The sequence below is a fragment of the Tubulanus polymorphus genome, chromosome 2 (genome assembly GCF_964204645.1).
Source record: "Tubulanus polymorphus chromosome 2, tnTubPoly1.2, whole genome shotgun sequence".
NCBI classification, from domain to species: Eukaryota; Metazoa; Nemertea; class Palaeonemertea; order Tubulaniformes; family Tubulanidae; genus Tubulanus; species Tubulanus polymorphus.
In genome coordinates this window covers 27,398,877-27,412,445 of record NC_134026.1, presented here as the reverse complement: position 1 = coordinate 27,412,445, position 13,569 = coordinate 27,398,877, and the positions used below count along the sequence as shown (strand labels likewise).

Here is a 13,569-nt window from a genome sequence, read left to right as displayed (position 1 = left end):
TCAGCTTAATCGTCAATTCAACGATTTTCACGAAATGGAATCATGTATTCCACCTGCTATAGATACAGAAATAGACTTTGAATAGATTGCTAGCATATATGTCTTCTACTAAGTCGACTTTCAATTCGTAGCCTATTTGAAAGCCTCTTACGCATTTAAAATCCAGTCATGAAAGCAATTTCATCGTTAGTATCATCACCGTCCATGTGTTTATAGAAGCAGCCAAATTACAGAAAGCGTTAAGTCTCTGATCCCCGAGTGATCGCTAGCCAGCGTTAGGGGATAATATATAATCAAAATAACTACAGCCTCGTGGCAATCACAGCCACTATCCCATTATCCTTGTTGTCTAAGTATAACCGCAAAATAATCTATGGAAATATGGCGTAAATCCCTCAATATTACCAGATAATGAACGTGTATACATAGGCGATTGATGACCCATCTGGTTGAACATTAATTTTCATCCGTTTGACACTTATAGTTCTATATCGATCATCACTGTCCCTCTGTGTCCCGATTTGATGGCTTAAGATCTGCGACAAAATATTTATGTGCGAGTTATTAATGACTTGGGTCAGAGACCTAACCATCGTTCGCTATATCCCATCATTCGACGGGATTAAAAGTATCTTTGTAAACCGTTCAACGGGGAATCCACCAGGACCAGAAATATGAATTAATCGTCCTAATTATATGCATCATCCTGTCAGTGAATTGTCTACAGAATAGTTTCCTATATACGCCGGGTAATATGATTCTCGTAATTAAACTGAAACCCCTCAGTTTTGTCGATCGCGTCCGTTTCAATTCGAACGCGGAAGACGTGCCTCGATACAGGACATTGAATACATCGATTACACACTGTCCGCGTTAGTTTTAATGTCCGCGTAATTTTCAGCAAATCATCAAACGTTTTCTCATCGAATAAATAACGGCAATAAAATAATGCGATAAAATTTACCATTATCATTTCACATCGAGAACAACTATAATGGCGGGAACGAGGCAACATCGCTACGTTGAATCCGGTGTTTTTTCTATCAATAAAGTGAGCAATGAAATCAAAACAAATACAGCGATGGTACTTGTGATTTCCTATCAAAATATCATTGTGGTATGATGAGTGGTATATGCGAACCAATTAGACCAGGATGCGCGGTTTCGCGAAGGTATCAATTTCATTAGCGAAAATATCAATTACGCCGGAATTTTCCCATGACGATATCGTAATGGTCTACGATGTAGGGTGTAATTCCATCAATTGTACATGCAATAATAAAATCCAAGTTAAATTTGATCGCTTGATGCAATTATTGTGTGATAGGCAAACACGTGACGCTTGTTAATGATAGTTGATGAGTTACAATGGTTTGCATCCGTGTGGAAAATCTCTCCATAAATACATTTTACTATAATAACCGATTATAATTGTGCCTTTTGATGATGATGAAAGTTATTAATTATAAGTCATAGTAATTGAATGAAAAACTAAATCGGTGCAGTCTATTATTGGTGATTCCCACAAAACGGTTTAGATGGACGGCTAATGTGCAGTTTCATGTGATGAGGTTTTACAAAGGCCGCTTAATTGAATCAGTTACAATTCATCGCAGCGGAAGACACTAAGCGTCGTATTTAGTAACGTTCTTTCCCGGACAATGAATTTTTTGGTACAGTTGAGTTTTATGCCAATATCCATAACTATTTTTTTTCTCGTTTCATTCGACCAATATCAAGTTGAGAATACTATTACATTATTTTCACATCATAAGTCGATAGTTGTCGAATTCTCTAGCGAAAGTTTATTCTAAAGAATCAATAAACTTATCGAAATTGATTTCTTTTCTTGAAAATCTATAGATTTGCAATGATACGACGTCATCGTGCGGATTTTAAATCGTGAGACAGAATTAACGCGGAAAGAACTTTCTCCACGAAGACAGGTATTCAGAATTCCACGCGATTCCTTTTAAGATATTGCGCATTAATGGCAAATCTATGCAATAACAGACTCAGTTTTAAACAGGTGATCGAATGATCGAGGAATGATGACGTATCGGGAAAAGGTGGTTCACGAGGTTACAAAAAAAAACAGGTGATGCACATCTGCTGCTGCTGCTGCCGCTACTGCTGCTGCTGTTGCTGCTGCTGTCAACCCTCACTTAAAAGCATCATCAAAAAGTTACACAGTTTCGACATGACTCGCCTGATTTCTTACTGGTCTATGCTATAGTTTGTCGAGTGGGCATTGACGTCATTATTTGTCAATGGACTATTCGGATTTCACTTGCAGACATCTTACTCCCAAAAGAATATCCAAAACATAAAAGGTCGCTATATTCTGGCCGCCAGAGAGTACGCTACTTTGGTAAGATGGTTTTGAATTAAATTTCCCATTGGCAAAGTAGGCCTTGATTAAAATACGGGACGAGCAGGAGTTACTGGTAATAAAGCCTATCGAATTAATTGGAGTGTCATTAAACCGGGGAAATTCACACACTTAATGCGATGTACTTACTTGAATAGGTTCATCTAGCCTTATAAAATAGTGGTATAACGGATTGTAAAAATAATCGTAAGCTTTTTTATTGGCGTTCTAAACTGTATGATAATAAATGCCAAAAAGTTCCCAAAATTTTATTGTATACCACGTGGGTTATGATGGACTCTTTCATTAGATGTTTGGCGCTACACGGGGAATACGAAGGAAAGGGTTGACAATTTTACTTTAGAATAAGATGTTATTGAATGATGCACGATTGATAAAATTTCGAGAAAATGAATTCTAAGTGAAATGCACATCGACAATGGCATCGATGATACCGTAAAAAGAAAGCCTGTTTAGTTTAATTGCCACTGATAGTCGTTATGTATAAGAAGAATTAATCGGTGATCCATTAAAGTTTTTGTGACAGGTTTATAGATCGGGGCGTGGGGCTCGACGTGTTTCAATTTTCCGAAAATTAACAGTTTCAGACACCGATGTAAGTATGCACCGGACGCTGAATATTTCGTCGGATCAACGGCGACTTATTGATATTCTTCAGGCGGTTCGATGTAAAGTATGCCATTTTTATGCTTTCAGATTCGTAGAATGACTATTTTGTTGGTGGTTTAACGTAGCAATGAATACTAAAACGGCACTAATGATTCACAAGCCACATGCCTTTTCCACTAAATAAGTTTCATTATTATCGTTATCGCGCGTATTGATTTCGACCAATTGCAGAGTGTTTAACACATCTTAAGTTCCAACCCCGCCACTGCCGACCAATGAAATTGCCGTTCCCTGCGACAGGTCGTTTAGGTTCGCCATATCAATGTGTCGTCAATCGGAATAGCAAAATGATGAATGAGTATCGTCAATCAGGCGAACAAGCCACTAAAACAAGATCGTTCAAATGGCACTCTCATCTTAAGTTCTTGCACATTGGTGACCTGTCTTCCTTACAGCTGTTATCCGCCTGGTACTAACTGGAAAAACACTCATGTTGGATTACTGCGCCGTGACGTCGGAAGGCGCGTCGAATACTAGTTCAGGGGGCTACCAAAACCCCAGTCCGACGACTATGGCCTCACTGCTGTCAAATATGGACGCGGCTTCGCGCCAAAGTGCATTTGTTTTAAGTAACCCCCCACTGGCGGCGTTACATAACATGACTGAAACGAAAATACCTGGAACTTCGGTACCGTCATATTCGCAGTCTGCGGCGTCTCTGAAATCATCTATGTCTCCCATTAACTTAAATAGCATTCCTTCCACACCACATGGTATATCCGACATTCTCAATAAACCGTACCTCAATTTTCCGCACCTCGCCGGACATATGGGACAATTTACTGGACTTCCGAGGATCAACGCTGGAATGTATTTCAACCCGCAAGCAAGATTTCCAAAGCCGTTGGCAGATTTACCAGGAAGGACGCCCATATACTGGCCAGGACTTGTACAGGGTACGTGGAGACCGCAGAGTCAGTGTAAGTAAACAAAGAATTAATAATGTAACACTGACTTGCCTAATAATGTTTCATTTTTCGCACTTAGAAATAAACCAGCAGAACGTGTTTATTTTTGGGCATAAGAATAAACATATCATTTTTTCTTTGATCGTGTTGAATCCGAATTTTCAACAAAAATTGAGTTTGATAAATATATCATCTGGGTCACTTTCTTTAAAGTTTGATGCATTCTTAAACATGGTAAACATACTTAATTTAATATTCTTAAACATACTTCATTTAGATATATATTCTTTTTGATAACCATATTAATCGTGGAATGTTAATAGTATTCATCAAATAAAAAGAACTCATAGAGTTTGACTCAAATTTCTTCAGAATCTTCAGGAAGTCACTATTGTACGATGATTATATTTGAAGTATATCTTTGAAAAAAATTAACCATTAGTAAAAAGATTCATATATTTCATGAAGATAACCGAAATGGTGTAAAAACAATTAATGTAGTTTAACGGTTTTGTGTGTATTGTTGGTTCTCAGGAAGACCCATTTAATCATGTCAATTACCTGATGATTGATACTGCCTCGCAGAACGGCATCTACTCATCTGATTCGTCGCTACATGTTTTGCATGTAAGCAGAAAAGACACGGCTTCATTAGGACGAGTCATTTATCATAGGCGACAAGGTGTCTTAGAGGGGAAGAATTATGAAAGATGTTCAGTAACACAATGGGAACCTGGGTTATAAAGGAATGTCCGGAATAGACTTCTAAAAACACCTGAAGCTTCTGAAAGCGTCGCTCGTTTATTATCCGAGCTCGACAGCTCACGTAGAATGGGTCATTGTCGCACCTTGGAAAAAATTCTGAAAAAGCTGGTGTAATTTGGCCGTTTAAATTTTCGTCGATGAATGGCACGGCACGCCGGTAAATGTTTTGTGTCAGACCGACAACACTTTAAAGTTTCAAAGTATGACTGGTCCAGAGAGAGAACCCAGACATGAGGCAAATTAAGTAAAAAGCTCCTTTCTTCCACAATACATACAAGATCTGCGGTTATATCCCTATGATTATATTTTAAAAAAAACTGTAGCCAATATCTACTTAACTTGAAATAGATTTGTACCGTTAATTCACCCAGTCATGATACGGGGGTGCCTTTAAGTAAGTGATTAATTTTTTCTCAAACGTGAAAATTTCTGAATACAAAATACGTATAAACGATTCATAAATTAAAGTGACAAACAAAATGGACGTATTAAGCGTAGGAATTGACCTGCATGTATTAGAGTAACATAAGCACAATATAAGGGACATTAAACAACCATAAATCTTCATAAGTCACACGATTAAAGCTGTCAATCCTTTATTACAATAGCGCTCGTTCACCTTTCCTTCTTTCTGTTCCATCTATGGAAGACCATTTGTTCATAGAGGCATAAAATTGGACATTTGCGAATTTTCGCGTAATTGTACCGTTAAGTAGGAAATACATATATCTTTATATCAAATGGCGTTCAATTTGACTCGGTATCTCAATGGAAACAATGTATATTACCGCATTTAAACGTGTCCCGTATGACGATCAAATGAATTGCTTTCTAAAATCTCCTTGGAAATAAATGTTCTTACGAGACTATTTTAATGAAATATCCTGCCATTTACATTTTTCAGTGGCGAATATTTTCTTCGATACTTTTCGAATTTAAATTCATCTAGATCGTATTCAGGCGATATTGTATATGCCACCTATTTTTTCGACTGATGATTGACCGATTTCAACGAAATAATGACGTAAAGTGGCTTAATAAAGTCGATGATATAAATATCATTGATTCCGCACGAGGCTCGATCTTCTTTTAAACTCCAGTCAAAACAAATGAAAGTATACCAGAATATTACAACTCACAGAAATACTTCGAATTCGAATCAACCGTATTTCTTTTTGTAAGGTTTAAAAAGGTTGACTCGATATAATATTTAGCGCGAAGTCCTCTCGTTTTTTGCTATGTCGGACGATCTTGTTGGGAGTGTTTACAATAAATCGGCTGCTTCTAACTGTGGATTACTAATTTATTAGTTTAATCAGTGCCCACTAAACAAAGCAGGCTTGACCGAGAATTTGAAGAAGTAGACCCGACGCCGGAAGAAGTGAGCATCAAACGTTTTCAAGAGACGATTATTTTTTACTATGTTCATGTACCACCGCGAAAAGGAGCTGGCTCAATTTAGCCAATTGGCACGATAGCAACATGTGTTACTGCTATAAGACAAATATAAAGCCATTATAGTAAAGCTAAATTGCAAAGGAAAGAGGATTAATGAAATATTAGTGCAAAGAATTTTGCTTTTCAACCTTTTCAACATGGTATAATGCATCATGGTATATATTTTTGAAACGAAATGAAAAATACATTTAAACACAAATCGTTAATTCTTATTAATGATGATTGAAGATAATCATAGATGAATATTCTTAGCTGTTTCCATTATATCAAAAACCTTTATTTCATGATTTTTAGGCCGGTTATTGAATTAATTTGCCATTAAGATATCAATTTACTTTTCTTTTGATAACACCGTATGAGTCGTGGTTTACTAAACAATGAATAAAAATCGGCGAGGATGAACATGACGAATTCGTATTTTTAACCCGTGACTCTGAGCGAAGTCTGATGAAATACTTGATATTCATGTCTGCCTCTCTGTAAAATGGTCGACGACATTATGCAGTTGTTGGTGCTTTAATGTTCTTATTCAGTCGTTCAATTGATTGCTGTTTGGGGATTACTGATAGCTATACATGCATCTGTTTTAGGCTGCCAGGATCGGAAAAATAATTCGGTATTTGAATGTGTAATGTACTTACGAATCAAATTAATGATCAGTCAGGCTAATTTATCGGATTACGGATAAATGGCGTTCGTTTTGCATCTTATAAAACAGAATGTGTCTTTAGCGTTTTCTGTGTATGATGATTGATAATGTGTCGTTTTAATTTCGACAATATGTTCGCAGCTTGCTTCGTCATCATTGTCGGGTGTAACATTTTTCACGCATTGTAAGCCTTGGCTCAACCTAATTCCACGGGTTCTCGTCAAATTTTGAATTTGACGAGTCTCGATTAGATAATGTATGAATTGTGACAGTAAAATGTACGGAGGGCAGGCAGGTCGATGTCAAACCGATCGGTTTTCAAACGCTAAATCCACGAATCCAATTCGTCTTGTTGATCTGCTTATTTGAAACCAATCTCGTCACAAGTCACAGTTAGATCGACTTTCGCTTACAATCATAGCTGCAAATTACCAGAAGTGAATATCCAACCAATGATCATATGCTGGGAAAATTACGTTCGAAATACTGCCAATGATAAGATTGACATCGGCGTAACACTATCTTTCTGTCTATAATCGAAAAACCAATTTCATATCGAATCGAAGGCATAAGGGTATGATTCTGCACTAATCACTGGAATACAATTATCAGCGAAGGCCTGTCACTTTTCCAATGATCGAAGAACGCGAAAACATTGTCGCAAATTATTTGTAATACGACATTTGATGGAAAAATCGAAGCTTTCAGGACAAGCATAAAAACAAAGTTTAGTTAACATGAATCACAGAAACAACGATTTTACTGATAATAACTTGATAGCTAGTATTGGACCCGAGTTTAGCGCTTCTTGAACTATTCTAGGTTATTTAAAGATGATTGGTTTTTTGTAGAATATTTCTTTTTGAATATTTTCAAATTTTTCTTTATAGATTCACAAAACAACGTAACGATTGATAAAGATGGTAAACGGAAACACACGAGACCGACATTTTCTGGTCAGCAGATATTTGCATTAGAAAAGACATTTGAACAGACGAAATATTTGGCTGGACCGGAAAGAGCCAGATTGGCATATGCATTAGGCATGTCTGAAAGTCAAGTTAAGGTGTGTATGAAGAATATTTTGCCACGCCGCTTGTTTCGTGATGTAGATACCTTTAATTCTTTTGAAATATTGTGGCGCCACTGAGGTTTAAGTAGATAAGTCGCTTGGACGATTTATCAGTTGTGACGATGTCTTCTTTCACTTACTCTGAAGCACCCTTGACCCCGTGTACAACTGACATATATTGGGATCAAATTCATGGTCAAACGCTTTGAAGTAACCCGCCTACAAGTTTTTAAATGTAATCGGTTTCAAAGTCTCCTAGAGCAGTTGATACGCTGTTTTGTATTCAAATCGACTAACTCAAGCGAACAAAATTCCCAATATTTGTTGCATTATCAAACTGTAAATACAAGATGATAAGGGATAACTTTCTGGTTCATTATGATTTGTATCATGTTGAGAATGGAACACTCGATTTCAACAAACGATAACTTATCATTGTTAGATATTATATGATGTTGAATAGAACAGAGATTACTTCATTTTATGCCATCTGTGATGAATATATTCGGCTGACATTTGAACGCAAACACTCAAGAAGAGACTTCATTAACATCTCGCTTAGTTGGCAACAAACATCATTTTTCCTCGCGCCTGGCATAATAAACAACACGCAATAAGAGCATTCTCATCGAAATAAAAACCCTTTTAACTGGGCGATGTATCTAAACAAGCCCATCACGTGTTATTGATGGAAATCGGTTGGGAGTAGCAAGGGGCCCTTACAACCACAGACAGGTGGGAACCCGTTGTTCATCCATCTGCATCGGATCTGGAATTTTTATCCGAACAGCTGAACACCATGTTCTTCTTTTTTGAAGACGTAAGTCATTCCACATCTGAACACTTAGCAAGTCATTGTTTGTACAACTTCGGTGGTGGTCGATCATGCCAACCTAACTTAAAGCGCATTCGTTGATAATTCATGTCTAATGCTGACGTATAGTTCCAGTGTGAAATAATTACAGCTTACTGAGAGTTCGGTATTCTTCATGTAGATTTTATTGTCTCTCACTTCACTAATAATGCATATTACTCTAACAGCGCCAAGATTGGAACCTCATTTTGCTTTCTTTACAGACAGCTTCGTGTTCAGTTATTTTACGCTTCATTAGATATCAATTCATCACTCTGATCCGTTTGCTTCCTCCCCTCATCTGCCAGCCCAATACCATGCACGTCGCTTTCTTGTTTCCTTTTCTCGGATTAAGTCTTATCTCGAGCCATTATCAAAGTCTTTTATTATCTGGTGCCACGAACGACGCATCTCATGAAATTTGGTATTAGTAACTGAGCTTGAATCTACAATTTGTCTAATTCCGGGATTATTGGCAATAATTGCGTTCCCGTCACAGCACTGGCAAATTTAATTTGCTCCCCAATGTTTCACTCTTGACACCTGTGTGGGGAACTATAAATTCAATTCCGAATTGCCTTGTATACGCCCCGATCTCTCGAGTCATGTTACCCAGTTATTGCTTCTTCGATTATTAGGGATCAAAAATTAATTTTAAAAAACAAATGCAATGTAAAACGGTGACGATCAATCGCATATTATATCACCTATTACATAGCAGACTGGATAAAAATCACTAGTACCAACCCTACTGCAAACTCAAATTCCACCCAGTTACAGATTTACTCATATTTACTCCTAAAAATGCTGTTTTGCTGTTTCCTCGTTTTGCAAATTATCGACAACGTCTATCACCACATTGGTGCCGTGTATTGATCAGGACATTTTCAAACAGTTGGAATCATTCATCCTAGGTCATTAAAGATCAATTACTTTGGATGAGAAATTTGTTATTATGGTGTCGTGCCATAAAGGTCAAGCCAAATTCTAAATGAATAGACAAGGCTATATCTTTTTATAACTAATTTAGAAACCGAAATCGTGCCCAGTAAGCATTTGGTCGGATTTATTTAGGACTCGCATGTCGTTTAGTTTGTTTGACTTGATTGATGGTATTGTGGGATTATGCCGTGTCGTCCATGGCGGTCCGATATGCATCTTGAATCCCGCGATAGTTAGCAGCCCATTTGCGAATGGAAAACGAGATGACACATAACAATAGAAATTTGCTGCAATTTTGCCCGTCGTGTCAACAGTAGATCGTTGTTGATAACGTTAATAGTAAACGAAACGCGGATTTGTAGCTACTGAGTATAGCATGAATCGGCAATAATTAGACATTGTTACAACCTTATCGGAACATTGCCCGGATTGCCTCCAGCTAAGCCGGCCGCAAAATTATCATTCTTATCTCCATACTGCTTTTGTACGAGTAAGACGATGGAATTCTTCTGCCATAATTATCTGTTGTTCATTACACTTGCAAAATTTCATCAAATTTGTTGAGTTTTCGATCAGATATGGAAATAATTGATAGCATGAATTAAAAGTTCTCGGTTTATTTTTATCAGACCGCGTACTCTTATCTTTCAGGTGTGGTTTCAAAATCGACGAACAAAATGGCGAAAAAGACACGCGGCTGAAATGGCAACAGCTAAGAAAAAACAAGAAGAATCGGAACAAATGAGTGCCGATAACTCAGATATGGAGGACGATGAACTAACATCGAGTAATCGACCTATGTTATAGGGCATACAACATTCGGAAAATAGTGTCTCAATAAATTATTTCAAGCTGCCTTGGAAAACCGAATTCCCGAATCGAATGCAACCATCGGACCTAGCAGACATGATTCAGTGATGCGGGTATCTCGGCATGGATGTCAATATCTGCATGCATCAATTGTCTAGCAGTTTTTCTCGCGTTTATTTAATTAGAAAATTCTATTGTTATCGATGATTTCCCATGGTTATTACATAGCTTTGAATCGCTGATCATCATTGACACCTTTTTCAGTTGAAAATGTCTGGGTCAGTGAGTGTTTTCGTATACGCTCACGACAAGTTTCAGCCAAGCGTCTATTCGCCAATCTGGTCGCAAATTTGATAATGATGAACAGAAAGCGCCTGAAACATTGCCGTTAATGATCCGTGAATCTCGGAGACATTAAGAACAACAAAGACTCGCGACAACGATACCGGATTTGAATACCAAATTTAATACACCGAGATATACTTTATATGAATTATCCCCTATTTCTTGATTGAGTTTATTGAAAGTCAGGCAAGCGAATGATTCGTAAAACCCCAACTGCTGGCACTTCGTTCAAGGCAATAATCTACCTATTCCCATAAGAACCATTGACAATGGCGGCCATGATGCGATCTTTTGGGATCTCAATTAGCATGTACATTTTTTATCGCCGTTGAATAACGGAAGGTTTTCAAATCAGGTTGTATCTATTGTAATTAGTATCAGATGGATAATCCTCCATATCAAAGCGGTTATCACGGGGGGATTAGCAGCGGATTAAATTACGATGAATTTTGATTATGAAACCGTTATCAGAATCCAACTCGATTAATAAACAGACACGTAACCTTTAGCTGCAATGACTTATAGCATCGACGTATGTATAAGGTTATTGAGGATTATCTAACCAGGCTGATTGTTTCTCGATATTGGGCATATCCTGGCTGAATTGATTCTATACCATCGTTTTGGATATGAAATATCATTGATTATGGAAATATGAAATAACAGAAGATAACTAGATGCAATTGGCTTATCATCCTTACTTTCTCTGAATCATATTCAGTTCTTTGTTTAAAAGGCTTTTAGATGCATCTTAAGCTAAGCCGCATGTGCAGACCATCGTACCTATCGTAGCTTCATAAAATTGTAGGGACAGGTACTGAACAAGGGTTGAGTTTAAACTAGTCTTTCGGAGGTGCATTATGAATTGATAAGGATAACATTTATCTAAAAATGATTGTAATGACACAAATAACTGGCACTGTATTACTATCATATTATGTATAGGTTACAAAAGGAAGTTCTGTGACGGCTTCCTAGTAACATGACACCAGGGAAACTTGGCTAGTCGTATTTCAATATTATTCGAACTGGTATGAAATGTTAATTTAAGTTCTTGTAAATATAACTATAAGTTGTATATAAAAAGATGTACAATAATCATGTAAAATTTGTTTCTAGTGGAATATAAGATAAAATGGTGAATAAATTGTGTGGAAATTATATTTCCTACTTTGTTTGTTTTGGTTTATATCAACTTGAACATTGAAACAGTTCGAAGAGAAGCTGCAGCAAAAGTGACATTCATGGTGTGATTGAGGAGGGAGCAAACAAAACAACATACAGAAAGAAGGAGGAATTATCGCAGTTGGGTTCGTGCCCGAAATTTCGAAATTTATTTTGTGATCTGTTGACTTGACTTGAGGTTGGGTATAACTGAACAGGCATTCCAGTAAGAAAAGAATAAAAGTTTTACAATGGGAAGTTTTTGCGGATTCCAAGCAGTTGTTGATCGTAAAAATGCAATTAACATGTAAGCGGTTTTGATGATGTGGCTGTAGATAATTAAATACGTATGATTCGTTGGCAAATTGCGACAATGACACAAAGTGAGAATCAATGTACGGCAACTTTGACCGACCGTTAAACGTCATTAGTTCTTCACAATTGAATAATATTTTACTGCCAGGTGCTCAATGACAAGTTTATGTGACTTATACAGCAATAAACTGTGGTTTTTAAGGACATCACGTATTTCGGATTTGATGACATACAGAGAGCTATAGTAAAATGCTTCTCGTTGAATATTCCCTCGTTCCCAAAATTCTCATAAAGGATTACACAGTTAAAAAGTGTCATTCGGTACACTTTTGGGTAGTGAAAATATAGGAAGGACAGAAACAGTTCATACCATTGTTCAGTACGAATACGTTTGAGCACACCGATGAGTCTAAAATCCGACCGGGCCTGGAGAAATTCGGATTGGTTATCTTGTTCATCAAAGTTTAGGTGATCAGATGTTTTACTAGGATATTCCGGCGATATTTCGATATCGTTTAAAACTACGTTTGTGATTTAACTTTGGTGGCGGCAAAGACGAGAACACTTTAATCAGCATTTATCCGCTAACTAGTATTTGAGTAGTTTCTTTTGATACTTCTCCTGGTCTGACAGCCGATCATTTATTCATATTAGTCGCAGAATCGACGCGGGTTCCTTTTCTTTTCGGTGTCTTTGCGTCGATATATTGGTAAATTCCCTACTAATTCATTTTCAATCCTTTCTGGATACCAGTGTCATCCATCTCTCGTGCTGTATCGTTTAAGTAGACATCATTATGGTTACAGATGAACAGCCATACTTAAGCGTTAAACCCTCCATTAGAACGACTTTGATAACAGCTTAATCGTGCTACGTCATGATATTATCTTCTGAAATGATTGGCAATTTGTTTCCAGCTTTAGATTTGCTGCAATTAATATTTTAAAACTACGTCGATAAATCAAAGAGTGAATTCAACGCTTATCCTGGAATGTCAAGAACATTATTTCACAAAAACATATCCTTATATTTTTGACAACGGTGGAATCTATACTCCCGTTCCAACGTTTTCTGATACAGATCTGTCTTGAAGTGAGACAAGGCGACGCCAGGGATCACGATGTTGAGTTTAGGGACGGCCGAGTTCGAGTGATGATAATCGTTTTCCATCGTTCTGGTATGCGTATCGGGTAGGCTACTGATTTGCAGATAAATTCCGAAATTACA

At 37.2% G+C, this 13,569-nt stretch overlaps 1 protein-coding gene across 1 annotated transcript; it reads left to right on the top strand.

Moving 5' to 3' along the window:
- The first annotated feature begins 3,491 nt into the window (after positions 1–3,491).
- On the top strand, positions 3,492–11,194 carry LOC141900252 (homeobox protein Nkx-6.2-like). Its single transcript, XM_074787053.1, has 4 exons — positions 3,492–3,985; positions 5,695–5,702; positions 7,732–7,907; positions 10,360–11,194. Exons 1-4 carry the CDS (start codon positions 3,492–3,494, stop codon positions 10,513–10,515), a joined length of 834 nt encoding a protein of 277 aa, XP_074643154.1. The 3' UTR covers positions 10,516–11,194.
- Positions 11,195–13,569: the final 2,375 nt, after the last annotated feature.